This window comes from Lepisma saccharinum, chromosome 11, assembly GCF_977018435.1.
Source record: "Lepisma saccharinum chromosome 11, izLepSacc3.1, whole genome shotgun sequence".
Taxonomy (NCBI): domain Eukaryota; kingdom Metazoa; phylum Arthropoda; class Insecta; order Zygentoma; family Lepismatidae; genus Lepisma; species Lepisma saccharinum.
The window spans coordinates 56,962,521-56,979,391 of NC_139239.1; the positions used below are offsets into that span (position 1 = coordinate 56,962,521).

The 16,871-nt window shown below is 37.6% G+C and overlaps 2 protein-coding genes across 2 annotated transcripts in view; both read left to right on the forward strand.

Annotated features, from left to right (window-relative positions):
- Positions 1-1,474: 1,474 nt before the first annotated feature.
- On the forward strand, positions 1,475-5,152 carry LOC145994818 (DNA-binding protein SMUBP-2-like). The gene has a single exon (XM_083131136.1). The coding sequence runs from the start codon at positions 1,513-1,515 to the stop codon at positions 4,882-4,884; it is 3,372 nt and encodes a 1,123-aa protein (XP_082987262.1). The 5' UTR covers positions 1,475-1,512; the 3' UTR covers positions 4,885-5,152.
- Positions 5,153-13,324: 8,172 nt separating this feature from the next.
- LOC145994820 (CXXC-type zinc finger protein 1-like) overlaps positions 13,325-16,871 on the forward strand; it is a 66,457-nt gene continuing 62,910 nt past the window's right edge. Inside the window, exon 1 of the mRNA XM_083131139.1 lies at positions 13,325-13,342. The gene's annotated coding sequence lies outside the window, so the exon portion shown is untranslated. The remainder of the gene's footprint in view (positions 13,343-16,871) is intronic.

Genomic DNA, 16,871 nt, shown 5'->3' on the forward strand with positions numbered 1-16,871 from the left:
GGTGAATGGTTTGCTTTAGATCTAATGCTTCTGTGCAAAATCCCGATATGGCTTGTCGCTTCAGTCTGAAAACTCCGTTGTTGCTTGAAGTACATTCGTGCAAGTGAGAGTGGCATGTCGTATCATATAGGTTTTCCCTAAATCCCTCAGGCGGAAAGGCGACGTTGAAAGCACATATATTTACTACCATTTGTTATGTGTCATTACTTCTGGAAATTTGTTGGAAAAGATTCACTTAAGCATACTTTATAATATAATAATGGGCCCGTTCCGAAAGTCGCACGAGTTTAACGCGTTAAACGAGTTATGGTAACTGGCCGTTCCATAAGTGCTTCCGTGCGTTTCGTGAGTTTCATTATGCTGTCCCAAAAGTCGCATTCCGTGCGTTTCGTCCAAGAACGAGATTCACCAAACGCACGGGCCAGGATGCTGGTTTGTTCCGTGAAAATCGTCTGCTCCTTGCAGACAAAGCGCGTGCTGATGGATTCAAACTGCACTAGTTCGGAAAATGTATTATAATTTTAACAGATAGCGATATGAAGCAACATGCACAAGATGAGTATGCCTTGACCGTTCTTAGAATGTGATTAAAATGAGTAACAGTGGCCATAATAGAGTTTATTTTTGCCATAAGGACATTACTTCCGCTGACGCCATGCGGAAACTTTCTCTAAACAAAACGCTGCGCCTGCGCTTTCGCCTAGAGTGTCCCATAAGTCCGTAAAATAACTGGTTTCACCAGATTCACGAGCCCAGTTATTTTCGTTGAATGCGTTCGTTTCGTTAAGACTTTCGGAACGCACCCAATATCACTAGTTTTATAAAATTATCTTTCCCTCACTTTTCCATATAGAAAGTAATTAATTGAATATATCTAAACGTTCGTCGTGTGTACAGTGGGATCCATGAGTATTACCTTGCAAATTGTCCATGACTATTTTCATTACTTTTTCTCTTACATCCTGTGTGTTTTTAAGCGATGGATTTTTATGTATGCTGGTGCAGAAGTTGTCAACAGCTTGTTTTGAGTTTTATTTTAATTCTTGAAGCTTCTATTGGGTCAAATAAAGTGCACGAACATGGTGATGGACAATTTGCATGGTAATACTTATGGATCCCACTGTACATGAGATACTTGTATGTACTACGTAGTGTGCTATACAACTGGCGGCCACAAAGACACGTCATATTTTAATAATCTGCTCTGCAGTTGATCATCCGACGGATTCTAGACGTCCACTCCTTCATAGTAGAACTTTAACAAATACCTTTCTTGACTATCGTTGCACAACTGATGAAAAGAACCGCTCATTTCTTACTTCGTATGCCGGTGAATCTGCACTGGCAACAACGGGACTGGCCTACACCGGAAGTACGAAATTTCTAGGCCGAGTCTGCTGCCACATTGAAAATAAAAACAAAAATAGAGTAGCCTGTGAAAGTAATCTGTGTGTGCATAGCCTGCGCAGAAATGCCTGATCTAAAGTACAGTGCCTGTATCTAAAGGTAAACATGGAGTTGGGTGTAGTACAAAATTTTGTACGTTCTCAATTAGAACTACTGGAATTAGAACGTACAGCTGAAATAGAACAATGTCGTGAATTCCTCGAATCAGCTAGTGTTGATTTGGAGCGTAAGGGTGTCGCACTAAAGAATTTGACAATTTCATCGTTTTGCACAGGCTTGTATGGTAAGCAAGTAGTTTCATTCGAGAGTGCAAGGAAGAAGGAGCTCGTGTCGCATTCTATTACGTGCGGTGATATTGTTGGTGTTACACAGGGAACTCTGGGCAGCAATGATTTTATATCTTCAGGAATAGTGTGTAGTGTTCAACGGAATTGTATTTCTGTATCGTTTGATCAGATTGATGACCTAGACTTCGAAGACTGTCAATATTGTGTAGTGAAGTTAGCAAATGACGTTACTTACAAGAGGTTGAAGACTAGTTTAAATTCGCTTGGGAATTGTGGAGGTTCTCAGGCAACACCTTTAATCAATGTTCTTTTTGGTGACAGCAACACAGAAGAAGTTCCACTAAATCCACAACTTCTTGATCAAAACGAATCTCTTGAATTCTTCAATAAAAATTTAAATAAATCACAACAGGATGCGGTAAAATTTGCTTTATGCCAAAAGCAGTTGGCGATTGTACATGGTCCACCAGGTACTGGAAAAACAACTACCGTTGTTGAGATCTTGTTGCAGTGTGTGAAAGCTGGTAACAAAGTTCTTGTGTGTGCTCCTTCGAACGTTGCTGTTGACAACCTACTAGAAAAGTTGGTACAGTTTAAAACAAAACGTGTGGTTCGTTTAGGTCATCCAGCAAGGATGTTGCCTTCAATTCAGTATTTTTCATTGGATGCTGTGTTGTCATCAAGAGATAATGCCAAAATAATTGAAGACGTGAAAAGTGACTTAGATAAAACACTTGCTAAATTAAAAAAATCACGTAAGGATTCCAGACCAAAATTACGACAAGAGGTGAAGTTATTTAGAAAAGAACTCCGTGAGAGGGAGTCATCAGCTTTTAAAGAAGTTCTTTCGAGTGCTGATATAATTTTGTGTACATTAACCACAAGTAGTAAAGATGGTCCACTGAAACATGTAAGAGATGATCATTTTGATTTAGTAATTATAGATGAATGTTCTCAAGCACTGGAATCAGCATGTTGGATTCCTCTCCAGACAGTGCCTAAAGCAATACTTGCAGGGGATCATCATCAGCTGCCACCAACCATAATTTCAAAAGAAGCAGCTGAAAAAGGATTGGAATTAAGTTTAATGGAACGAGCAATAAAAAAATTAGGAGATAAGGTTGTTATGATGTTGACAGTTCAGTACCGAATGCATACAAACATTATGAAATGGTCCTCAGATAAATTGTATAATAGTAAGTTAGAAGCTAATTCTCTAGTAGCTGATCATTTGTTGAAGGATTTAAATGAAGTTCAAGAGAACGAGTATACAGAAACTCCATTATTATTCATTGATACTGCAGGATGTGACATGCCCGAGTTAGAAACACAAGATGAAGTGTCAAAAGGTAATGAGTGGGAAGCTGATATTGTGAGCATACTTGCAAAATATTTGATTAAAAGTGGACTTAAACCAAGTAATATTGCTGTCATCACACCATACAATTTACAAGTGGAACTTGTTAGGGGTCGTCTTTCAGAATTTCGGGAGTTAGAGGTACGTACTGTTGATGGTTTTCAAGGACGTGAGAAAGAAGCTGTTATTTTGTCGCTGGTTCGTTCTAATTCGAAACATGAATTAGGATTTGTAACAGATGTGCGGAGATTAAATGTTGCTGTTACTCGAGCAAGACGTTTCCTTGCAGTGGTGGCAGATTCAGAGACAGTTGGTTGTGATCCAGTCATTTCAAGTCTTATTGAACATTTGGAAAAGTTTGGTGTAGTTCATTCTGCTCACCAGTATCAAAGTGAATTGGATGTGTGTGAGAGGCCTGAATTGAAGGTGAAGTTAGCAAAAGTGGAGAAAGTGCCAAGAGAAAATGGTTCAAGGTCTAAAGAAAATAAGCCCAAGAATAAGGTGGAATCTAAACAGAGGCAGAAAATTCAAAATCAGCCAAAGGAATTAATTTCAAAATCTAGCCATTCTATGGAAGAAACTTTAGAGAAGAAGAGAAAGTTGGAGGCAGTCATACAAAAATTTACAGACGATTCTTCGCAATCTGTCTATGAATTCCCACCATCATTGACATCTTTTGAGAGAATGTTGATTCACGAAATAGCAGAGAATCACAACCTTTGTCACGAGAGTGTTGGTGAAAATGAAGAGAGACATATTGTTCTACGCAAGAAAAATATAAACACTGAAATACATGCTAACGAAAGGTCACTTGTGGGAGTTTTTGTTAATGAAGATTCAGATTTAGTTAGTATTTCTGTTAATGCAAATGAAGATAAAGTTACATTTAACTCTGAATTGGCTAGCTGTTCAGTTGAGTCTAATGTAGATGCAGTTTCATTTAATTCTGAATTGGCTAGCTGTTCAGTCGAGTCTAAAGTAGGTGCAGTTTCACTTAATTCTGAATTGGCTAGCTGTTCAGTCGAGTCTAATGTAGATGCAGTTTCACTTAATTCTGAATTGGCTAGCTGTTCAGTTGAGTCTAAAGTAGGTGCAGTTTCACTTAATTCTGAATTGGCTAGCTGTTCAGTTGAGTCTAAAGTAGGTGCATTTTCACTTAATTCTGAATTCGCTAGCTGTTCAGTTGAGTCTAATGTAGATGCAGTTTCACTTAATACTGAATTGGCTAGCTGTTCAGTTGAGTCTAACGAAGGTGCAGTTTCAGTTAATGAAGATTCAAAATATGTTAGCAGTTCTGTTCAGTCTAATGTAAAAGCTCGTAAGCGTGAAAAAGCTCGTAAATGTGAAACCAGTGAAAAATCTGCTAATGCAAGGACTTGTGATTATTGCAAAAGAAACATCCTACTTCCAAATCTCATTACACATCAATTGCATTGTCAGGCAATTGCAGCTCGGGCAGAGAAGAAAAAGAATGAGAAACAAGCTTCAGCTAAAGTAGATGACGAAGAGGACTTTGATGAATTAGTGGAAAAATTTCAGAAATTAAATACAAAATGTAATTTTCCAAAGTGTAAGGCATCAACAGCTACAATTGGACAGAATTGTGAGCATTGTTGCAAACGGTACTGCATTTCACATTCGATTCCAGAGATTCATGGCTGTGGATTGGAGGCTAAAATTGCTGCAAGGAAACTTATTGCAAAAACTGGATCATTGTCTTCCCAAGAACCTAAGAAATTAGATCCAATAAAGAGAAAAATGTTGCAAAGAAGGTTAGATAAAAAGCTTTCTGGTATGGCAGATGACAGAAAGGCAAAACGAAAAACAAAATGAAGTTGATTGGGTTTGAAATTTGTTAAGTATTTATGAGTATGTTTTGTGTGCATGCTTTATATACATATGCATGTTTGTGAAATGGGATAGGGCGATTTTTGTTACCCCCAAAGTTTTGCAGTGTTATTAATTCTCGATGTAAGTTTTGTGCAAAATATTGCTCCAGCATATATGTCAGTGTATATAGAAGAAAAATATTTTGGTGCCTTATGTGATTGTGTGTTATAGATATAAGAAGCCAGCAGTAAATGTAATAGTTCTCAAATTGTTCATTGCTATTTTCATTCTATTTCCATTTACAGTGCTTAAGGGGAGGAGTCATACTAGTCCTGTGCCTCTCACCTGCTTTTCTTTGAATCCTAGAACCTCATGTTGCTTATGCAGAAAGCAAATGAATGTAGTTATGGACAATTTGCTACAGACTGAACTTATACATAAATGTAGATGATCTTGTACTTAACATGATGCAAAGTGGTTTAAATCTTGCACAACCATAACTTTGATAATTAGTAATAAGGAAACTACCTTCATGGTGCCAGTCACAGAACTGACATAAGTATAGTAAATTGATGAAACTTGGCACTCTAGCATATATGGGTAATTGGGTTACAGATAGGGTAAGTGGGCCACCAAAATGGCATAATTTGACTTTGAGTATTACACCTGGCATAACACCAACCTTATTGTTTTTTATTCAGAAATTCCCTAATAAAAGCAAAATATATATTTTCATGAAAAGAATGCACCTAAAGTTAGGTAACAGGGCCACCTTATTTATATCGATGCTGGAAATATGCCACACTTTGTGATATTTATTTCATGAATGTAAAATGTATTTTTCTGTGCTACATGCTGGTTTCTATAAAATAAATGTCTAAAGAGAAGTACAGTCCCTGCTGCTTGTTCAGATTTGCTAAAATGTTCCTTGTAACCAGGGCTCGAAAAATCCCGGTCGCCAGGGTGACTAAAACTTTCAGCTTGGCGACTGTGATCTGTTGCTGTAATATTGCCGTTTTTTTAAGTTTCAATGTACGAACCTTTGAAGATTCTAAGTTCAAATTGCAGTACACCGTAAGCTAGCAAGTGATTTTTTTTATCAACGTCGTGAACATTCCATAGAATCAGTAACAATTTCTTACTCTTCGTCCCGAACCCCCCACTTCCCGCTTCCTCACATGATTTAGCGATGTTTGGAATACTGTGATGCTCAACTTCTTATAGGTTGATTGATTTGCTTTATTTTACTTTGCTTTTTGTGCCACTTTTGGCTAATTTGCGAAGATGGTAATGAATGATGATATGATGAAATTAGTGAAAACAAAAACTCAGAAACATCCAAGCCCAGTCCAGGATTCGAAACCGGGACCCTTAGCATCGTACCGCGATGTGCTAACCACTCCTCCACAGGGGCTGGCTCAGCTTCTTATAGTATCCAAATTGCTAGTAAGTGGTTTCCTGGCGCCTAGCTCTGAAGAAGATTTTTCGAGCACTGCTTGTAACTTCTAAAAACCCTGCTTTGTAACGGCTCCAGAAGGTTGCCATACAGGAGACACACTAAATGGAAATTTAAGCCAGCTTGTATAATACAAACGGTGATATATATATTTTATACATTCTAATGGATAATATATATTACATTAATAAATTTTCACAGGGCAAAACCATTGTAAGAATGGATGTCCTGTACAGGGCCCAGTGACGATAAGTGTGACAGATATTCCATAATGCAACGTGCATTTTTGCTATTTAATGTCACTTCTGTGGCACTTTGGGTAATCATAATGACGAGCAGTGATTAAAGTGCAGGAGGGCTTAGAAAGATCGTTTCGCGGGCTTGCAGCAGACTACAATATGGGAGTGTGTCTGCGAGAACCAATCAGGTCCATGAATGAGCGAGCCTGGTTGCCACAGCTAGCTCGCTGCACCCTTCTGGAAGGGTGAGTGACATCTGCCTCTTGCTACCTTGGCCTATTTGTTCGGCTGAGGAGCAGACGACACGAGAGTATCGGCAATAGTGTGCGAGCGACATCTGCTGTTAGCCCGCGAAACGCTCTTTCTAAGGCCTCCTGCACTATAGATGAAATCTATGAAGGAACCATCACATAAAACACCTATGCACAGGTCTGGACTTGAACCTGGAAACTTTGATTGTGAGATTGAGTGTCAAGCAAGGAGAGCCATAATGCAACACTTGAGGAAAATGCAGGGGAGACTGGCCCAATTACCAATCAAAGCAATAAAAAAGTCCTCCTCAGTGGCCATGCGGTCTAAGGTGTTGTGCTTTGGATTCTGACTGCAGGACAGCATGGGCTCGAGTCCGCCTGGGTGCAGTCTCTGGGTTTTTGGCCTGTGTATAGGACCGGTGGCAACCCACTATCGTGATGAAATTGGGAGCTACGAATTACTAGTGTAGTCCGGTCTCGGAAATCTCCTATAACGGCTGGGAGTTTGATGTGCTGACCACACGTTACCCCATTACTAGTTGAAGAATTCCACACCTCTAGGTAGGATTGTGAGATGGAGGCTGGCAGTGGGGAGATAGGCCAAGGCCCTTCTAGGGCTGTTGAGCCACGGATTATTATAAAGCAATAAAAAACATCAATTTACAGGCTTCACAATGAAAAAATATTGCATCTATATGAATTTCCCTCGTGTTATTGATCAAAACTACAGTTGTACATTCACAGCCACTTGTGGGTTGTAACAATCTCGAAGTCTGTGGGTTTGTGACAACCAAGAAGTGCCTGTGACTGTACAAGTAATCATTTTCCAATTTACAACAAAGTTAATTTTGAACTTGGGGAACACTGCAAATGTAATTCCAATGCAAATATTTTCTGTATATGCCCACAAGTTTGTGATATCTTATTGACTGTTAAAAAAAGGTTTGCAGCGATATTTTTTTTAACTGAGATATTAGTTGACTGATAGAATCGACTGTGCATATTGTTCTGTAACTTTAAAAACTATATTTAGTAAAATACTTATAAGATTGGAACTCCGTATTTGTTTTGCCAGCACTGAAAAGTTGGACATTTTACTTTTTTCAAGGTGAGGTGGTTGTTGTTATTTACATAATACAGGGTGTCCGGAATGGGACTGACGGTTTTTAAAAGTGTGTGATTTTAATATGGTTAGAGATAGGGAAGAAAAAACCTGCATTTTGAAGGAAAACTCAAAAAGTTTTATTGGTATTACTTACAAGTCATTGTAACTCAGTATAACTCTATGTGAGCTCCATTTGTGACTCGGAGAAAATCCAGCCTGAATTCAATCTCGCTCCACGTATTCTGTAACATCATCTCAGATGTGACAGAAGCAATCGCATTCCGAATACGGGTCATCAGTTCATCAAGGTTATGAACCTTTTTACCGGAATACACAATGTCTTTCACATACCTCCACAGGAAAAAGTCCAGAGGGGTTACATCAGGGGAGCATGTTGGCCCATCACGGCCTATCCAACGTTCCGGAAATTCCGTATCACGATACTCCCTCACTTGTAGCTCCAATGTGGCGGGGCACCATCCAATTGGAAAATCACTTGAGGTTGCAAATGTTGTAATTGGGGAACTGCAAAGTTTTGAAGCATGTCTAGGAACACATTTCCTGTTATGGTTTGCTCAATGAAAAAAAAGCGACCTATAACTTCATTAAGTGTTAAAGCGCACCAAACATTGAATTTTGGACTGTCTCGGGAATGTTCCTCATACGCATGCGGATTCTCAGATCCCCATATCCTAACATTGTATCTGTTAACAGCCAGACAAGTGAAAAGTTGCTTCATCTAAGAAAACAATGTTCGATAGAAAAATATAGTCATTATCAATGTTGTGTAGAATTGGCGAATTCTAATCTTTTTGGCTTGTCGTTAGGCTTAATTTCTTGCAACACTTGCAACTTATACGCACACAAACATAATCGTTTATGTACCACATCGTGCACAGTTGACCTTGGAATTCCCAGCTGCCTGCTCGCTGCGCGAATTGACTTCCTCGGACTATGGTCTGACACACGCGATTTACCACCACTGTGAGGTTTCACTACACTCCCTGTCGATAAAAATTGTTCCTTCCATGCCTGGATACTGTTGCATGATGGAGGATCCTTGTGGTAAACACGTCGGAAGTTTCGTTGCACTTGAACAACACTTTTTGTTTCTGCAAACCACCACACGCATTGCACCTTTTCGAGTACCGACGCCATTTTTCGTTTCGGCGATACTAGCGCCGTCACCGGTAGTCGTACAACTATGAAAATTTGATGAAGAAAACTTTTTGAGTTTTCCTTCAAAATGTATGTATTCTTTCTTCCCTATCTCTGCCCATATTAAAACCACACACTTTTAAAAACCGTCAGTCCCATTCCGGACATGCTGTATATAGTTCTTAGATAATAATTTTGAATACTGGCTGGGGTACTCTATATTAACACCAATAGAAGTTCAATGAAGAACATTCATTATTGTTTTGCTTGCAAAAACGCACAATTTGTGTACATATAAGTGAAGTAATAGGGCATTTTAATCGGACTTTTGTTAGTTTTGACTCTGTTACTATTCCAAAGTCCAGTGTAAAATACTTGAATAGAAAAAAGTGTTAGTCTACAGGAGTAGCCTACATGAATATCCATGACGAAAAACCATACAAATATTGCAGGGTTAGTATATGGGATATGTCTGTCACACCTAAAATAATATCAGATATATAGTGCTAAACAGGTAATAGAACTTTGCTTTGAAATCAGAAACAACAGATTAGGGAGGTCAAATATCGTTAAGTATGCTTTTTATTGTTGTTAAGAGTTAAGAATAGCAGAAGCAAATATAAAAATAAGGAAAATAGGATACACTAGCTAGGGGAGATTAAAATTTGATATTTCATCCAGCTGTTTGTATGGAACACTCAATTTCCTCTTCACCCCCTTTTCAAAACCTATTTTCAACCTAAAAAACTTGTAACTCTTACAGTGCCATATTACGTTATAACAAGGGTGCAGATTTATAAGCTCTAAAAACCTCTGAAATAGACAGGCATAAAAAATGATTAAATTAGGCACTATAAAATAAGAAAAGGCACTTAAAAGGTGCCCCCTGAAAAAAATATTAAAATAGGAATTGAAACATGAACTTATTTTAATTTTCTTCTTCCAATGCACAGTAATACTCAGGCATGCCCAAATGTGGGTTGGTGGTATAACTTTTAAAAAAAAAAGTGTAGTCTAAAATCCTCGCACGCCACTGGTTATACTGTATTAGAATTGTTCACAAGTGATGAAAAGACACTTTTAACAAAAACAATATTTTAAAGGATGTTCAAATTAAAATTTCTCTGAATAAATGAAGTTGTGTTACCCATGGTGCTGATTGCACACAAATGTTTCACAAAAAATTGACAATAGTTTGAATCAAATCCACATTTGCAGGAAGGCTAGGATAACACAACCTGGTTAATTTAAAGCTTTTGCGTTATTATCTTTTTTGCACGAGTATGTGAGCTGTTTTATGTGTATAGGATTAAATTTTAGAAAAAATAACATCGTTTGATTTCGTGTAATTCTCTGTATGCAACACAAGGCCACTACACTAAGTTTTTCACATAACTTAGCATTGTTGTATTCACAACGGAGTTAATGTAAAATGACTGCTCGTGTGGATTGATCAATTTTCAGCATTTATACTTGTTTCCAAATAACGCAAGAGGCAGAAAAAAATTTCAGAAGAGCCAGAAATCACCTCAGCAACTGATAGTTTTGAACAAGGCCAAAACTGTATGTACATGTGGGATAAAATATTTATTTGTAAAGTAATTTAACATAAGCTTGAGAGAAAATTACTTATCTGGCAGAGGCAGCACAGCATGGCTACGGCACCAGGCATCCCGGCCTGGGCATGGGTGTTCTTTGCAAGAGTTCCTTCATAAATTTCATATCATCACTCATCCTCATCATCGCGATTAGCCAAAAGTCGAGGAAAAGCCAAATAGCAAAATTCAAATTTTCCATCAGTGTTAAAACAAACTTCTGCTGCAATTCATTTTTTTAAATTAATACACATCAAACACATTATCTTCACAGATAATTATCTACTTCCTTTCACACACACAGAACAAAGCAAATGAGCGCTGATTGACTCCTCCAAGCTTTCAGGTGGAAAAAGAGATGAGGTGGATTGGCATCATTTTGTCCCAAGTATGAATCGCCAACAGGTTGACCAGTTTGCTTACCCTGATTATGCTACATTTGGTATTTATAAATATCTGAGCTGACATCCCTTGCGACCCTCAAATCTGCCAAATTCCAGTTAGTTCAACATCAACAAAGGTTTACCAGTTACCTTCTTCAATGTAGGGAAGGCCAAAGGCACATAAACAACTGAAGCAAGCAAAGAATGCAGAATAGGCATTTTTAAGTATGATAAAGCATTGTTTTGAAGAATTCTTTCTTCTTTTGATTATTCAGCTGGCCAGTTTTTTTTTCCCTACAGCTTAGTGCAAGTTTTTTTCTTGAGCATTGTTGAAAAAGCAGAGATCTTCTCTCTCCATTTCAAATCATTTTCCAGGCCTGTAGCCAGAACTTTATTTCGGTGAGGGGGTGCTCATCCCTTATCAGCAGCCTGCCATCAAAGTGTGAAAAACTGGCGGTAGAAGCCCTGAACATGCATTCCTCAGTATATTACACCTTATTAAGAAGATGCTTAATCCTGCTAAAGAAGTACAATTAATTACCACTATTCACTATATGCAAAGAAACATGTGTAGGATTTCAGAGGGGGCTTCAGCCTCCAGGGCCCACCCCCTGGCTATGTGCCTGTGTTTTTTGTCCTCAAAGCTAGCAAAAATGGGTGGGTCCTATTTTGTAGCCTTTTTGGCATATATAGTATGCAATTACAAGGATTGACTTGTAGAAACTACAATTCCATTGTTCCTGTGAAATAACATGATTTGATTTTGCTAACATGTCATTAATTATCATTTTTTTTGTTGCCTGGATTGGCGAATTCTTTCATGAATGGGAATAATGATAAACAGAAGGTAAATTGAAATCTACATTTTAAGCCCAAATAAACAGTAGATTGTGGATGATTATAAGTATTACCAATTTTTTTTTCTCAAGCAGCAGAGAATCAGTTATATGTTGTATGTAAGTAAACTTTACACATGTTTATGCTATGAATTAATTATTCAAAAACCATTGTAAAATGAGGCCCATGGCCCAGTCCCTATGTTCTATCACCAAACCGTAAGTCAGTAAGTGCCAGAATAGGAACAACATGAGTATCTTTGTTCATATGTCCTAAACAGGAGTGAATAATTAACAGTGGTGGTGCCATCTGTGACTGCCAGTCCCTGCTCATTTGTGTTCACAAGAGGGAAATTTTTAGAGTAAAAATTGACAGGAAAGTGGGGAAAAACCCACATAAAACTGTGCAAGAAATGTGGAAATCAACACATTTGAATGCTTGAGTCTTTGAAGACTATGTACTTAAAATTTGGCATTACATTGTTGTTGTGTTTTTTTTTGGGGGGGGGGGGGATAGGGTTGCAACTCCAACCCGGAGAATTCGAAGGTTGGAAGGGAAACTTTAGTTGGCCAGCAAAGCCTGTATTACTGGGATAGGTAAAACCTTCTCACTATATAAAGCTCTGTTAAAATCTGGGTGTGGTAGATTGTTACTTGAGGCAGGCAACAACCACCTGCGCAGCATTTGGTATTCTGCAAAATCTTGCTTACTTTTCGCAATCAAGTCGCAAAAACATCAGATTTCTCACATTACTGGTGTACGAAATATGCATACATGAGGAATGGACTAAGAATAAATACATATTATTAAAGATTTTTCTTTGTAAATACTTGGTTGTACAATATTGCAACAATATCAGCAGCTGTCAATGTAAAATATCCATGGCTTACCTGAATTTTGAACTACTATGACATAGAAGCTGGAAACTGCATACTCTTGGCATAACTGCATTGTAGCACTTTGTCCACTGATGAAGCAAACTGCTCCTACTTCTCTCCAGCACGGAGGGGGTCAAATGAAATATTTTGAAGCATATGGCATTTTTAGACATAATCACACACACAGAACAGGAAAAGCACATCAAATTCAAATGGAAGGATGCATGAAACTAACTTCCCATATATGCAATTATAATTTCACCAAAGCATTCTAAATCAAGTGAGTTGAATTCATCAAATTTCCCCAGGGGATAAGAACATGAATGTGGCCTTTGCTCAATTTCATCATCATCTTCAATTAGTCTGGAGAGAGAGAGAGAGAGAGAGAGAGAGAGAGACAGAGAAAGGCAACATAGAATAAGCAAGATTTACTAAATTGCTATAAAGTGAAAAAATTTGCATGGTTTTATGAAGATTAAGTTGTTTATGAATGTTTTCTGTTTCTTGTGGAAATATGTTGTTGTGAAGTAATGTAACTCAGGCTGAAGGTTTCACGCAAGTGAGTATAGTACCCAACAGCAGAAGACTAGAAATGGCCTACTGCTTCATCAACTCAAAATATTGATACAATGTATCAATGTATTATAAAATAAAGTACATCGACTGAAAAATTAAGAAACCACAATAGCAGTGAAGGAATTTTAGATTTATTGGTGTTAATAATTTTTCAATGTTATGTTAGGAATGTTAAGTTTGGTGGAATTATCATTTGCACATTTTTTTTTATTGCTATTTTAGTGTGCATACAACTGTTTTTTATGCCTCTGAAAGTACCCCAAGAGAGTTTTTTTGTTACTTAGGTGGGTCATTCTTTGGGTTCAAATATATATGTTATTTGAGACTCCTGTGCCCTGAAAAACGTTGAAAGGTATCCATTAAAAAAAATGACGTAATTCTAGAGGTGGGTGCAGTCCGTCAAGGGCACCACTTCTGATTTCGCACATCCAATAGTTTTGTGACAATGATCTTGATCTTACATACTACATTTCAGATTTTAGTGATATTTTTTTGATATTTTTTTAAGGTTCCCCTCCCCCAGTTTATTTTCTGAGGTGGGGAATAGGATTGGATCAACCCACTCCAATGTAAGTCAATTGTAGTTCCAGACCTGTGTGTACTAGAGAAATAGGGGCTGTTGACCCACTGTACCCCCCTCGACAATTATGTTGAATTTTCTTTAATCGACAGATTTCGGTGTTTCACGTAATATAAAATTGGTTCCAGCATGCGGGAAACATAAACAACAGAGATGTTTGATCCCAAAATATGGCTCACCTAAGTAATCAGTTGTATGCACACGAAAATAACATTTTTTTTTTTTAAAAAAAATGTGCAAATGATAACACCAAACTTAAGAATGAAAAATTCTTAACACAAATAAATTTAAAACCAGTGATCAGAATGCCACATTTGAAAAGTAACTTCGCTACATTTACCCAACAGTATCTTGCTACACTACTCCTATTTGCTACTTTTGCATAAAAAATTGAAAACAATTACATGGATATTCCAAAGGAGACCCTAGTATAATAGTTGTACTTACTGGTAAATAGATTCTGTTACTTATCATCATGATTCCAGTCATTTTGAATTTTGATAGCAGTGTTACTTCAGTTATTTATTTTTACTATAGTGTTTGAGAATAATATACCTATGTAAGCGGCATCAATTCAAATTTGATGTATGAGTATTGCAATTAGTGTTTTACCCAAATTAATGATTACAACCATACACAAATAAAATTTGGTAGAATTATTAAAATTTATTATATCAACATATTTTCTTTGAGAATAAATATTGAGTTGTCACATACTGGTTTGGAACCAGTGTCGATTAGCTTATCTGTGCATAAAGTGGACTCAAAATTAAAAACTGGGAAAAATGCCTGGAGAATAGGATTCTCCTGCTCCTCCATTCCCTATGCGCATTGTCATTCATCATTCTTCCTCATTCTCGCAATTAGCCAGAAGTGGCAGAAAGCGACTCTAGATAAGAGAAATACTAAATAAAACATTCAACTTCTTTGTCATGGTTAGTGAAACAGAAATATTTTGAGGAAACTGACGTATAAATCTGAGTTTTCTAAACACATTGTAATTTGAAAATTTGTGAACAAATATTATGACAAAAATAATTCTAATTCCAGAAAGTGTATGTCTATCGTTCATGTAACAATAATTTCTTGTTGGTGAGATCCTAGATCCTGGCACTATTGCTGTCATTCTAGTGAAAATGGATTGCTCACTTTTGCACTGCAAGTTGTGTTTTACACAGTAATTAATAACATTTTGCTGCCTCTTACACTAGGGATATCCACAGGATTCGTCCGGGGGTGGTGCAATCTAGGTATTTTTTTTCCAGTGGTGCTACAAACTAGGCACAATTCTCCTCAAAATAGTAATGCAGCTCAAAAAATGTAGCTGTCAGCCGGAATATATTCATATATGTCAGTATTTTGGTTATTAGAATTATTCAGTCACTAATGAAATAAATTACACCGGTATCTATAATCTACGATCAAGATTTTTATAATCTAGATGATCCGTATTTCCATGTACATAATAGACTTTGTCTTTATGTTACTCCTACAAAAGTCAGCATTATTGTCAAATTCTTTTTGAAGCTGTTGCCACATTCAAAATTTACCTGAAAGTGCTGAGAAGAAATGTAGCTGTAGCGAAATATTTGCAACAACTACAGGAATTTTGTAGCTTTGCTACTGCTACAAATTTTGTACCTAGCTACAGTAGCAAGCTACTTCCGACCACTGTCTAAAACTTCTTCACTACTATTGTTGTTTCATAATGATTCAGCCTAACCTAATGATGTAAAATTGCAGCTGCTTTTGTGGAATAATTTGTTGAATGCTACATTCATTTGTGTGAAGCCTTTGACTTGTTCTGCTTCATGGTAAGGTAACACAAGTATTTTATTTCACAATAACACATCTTCACGAACTACAAACAACTGAAAAAGTTTATAAACAACATAAATCTTCATAAACCATGCAAAATATTTCACTTCCTGGAGGGGTAAAGACAGAGAGCCAAGGGTACTGAGAAATATTTATTTTAACGTTTAGCGGATGGATGGGAGATACAGGTGCTTATCAAAATAATGGAAACACCTATGTTCAGCAACATGGGGATCTGTGTGGGCTGGCAACACTGATCAGTCATGCACTGTGACCGACGTTTGTTAAGGACGGTAGTCAGTAGTACATATCCATGCGTGCAATTGACCAGACGAAGGTGAGGGCAGATTGTAGGAGCACGGTTAGTTGGCGCAAGTGTAACGAGGACTGCCAGTGTGTTAGGCGTATCGAGAGCAACAGTGTCCAAGGCGATGACAGCATACACAACTTGTGGCAAGACATCGTGAGCGAAGGGCAAGGCTTGATTAACATTTATGCTTAAGCAACACTCAGTTCCCTGTCCCCTAATTCCCCGCTCACAGTCCGGGGGTATCCACACTAGCGATCAAGCTTCACTCCCGTCAAGGTATGATCAACGTGAGTCTGGTGTTGGTTTTTCACAGAGTACACTGATTTTCCTGTATAAACCTGCTGATTGTACATTGTTTAAGATATTTTCAACAACGGACTTATCTGTTACAGCACTGGCATTAATTAGAAGAAAATAAAGAGAATTGCAAAAACGGGGATTGATTGATATAGTTGATTTACTTTGCTTTTCTGCTAGTTTTGAGGAGATGATGATGCATTGTGATATGATGAAATGGATGAAGGGACATCATAAAGAAAATCCATGCCCAGCCTGGATTCAAATTCAGAGTACTTGGCATCGTAGCAAGTGCTAACCACTCGGCCACGAATTGATTGATTTTGTTTATTTTACTTCACTTTTGGCTAATTTGCAAAGATGATGATGATATCATGAAATTGATGAATAGACACTTGCAAACACTCGTGCCCTGGCTGGGATTCGAACCTGGAACTACTCGGCCACGGAGGTCAGCTATTAAAATATAATACTGTTTATTGATATACTTTTGGTTTGAAATTGGCA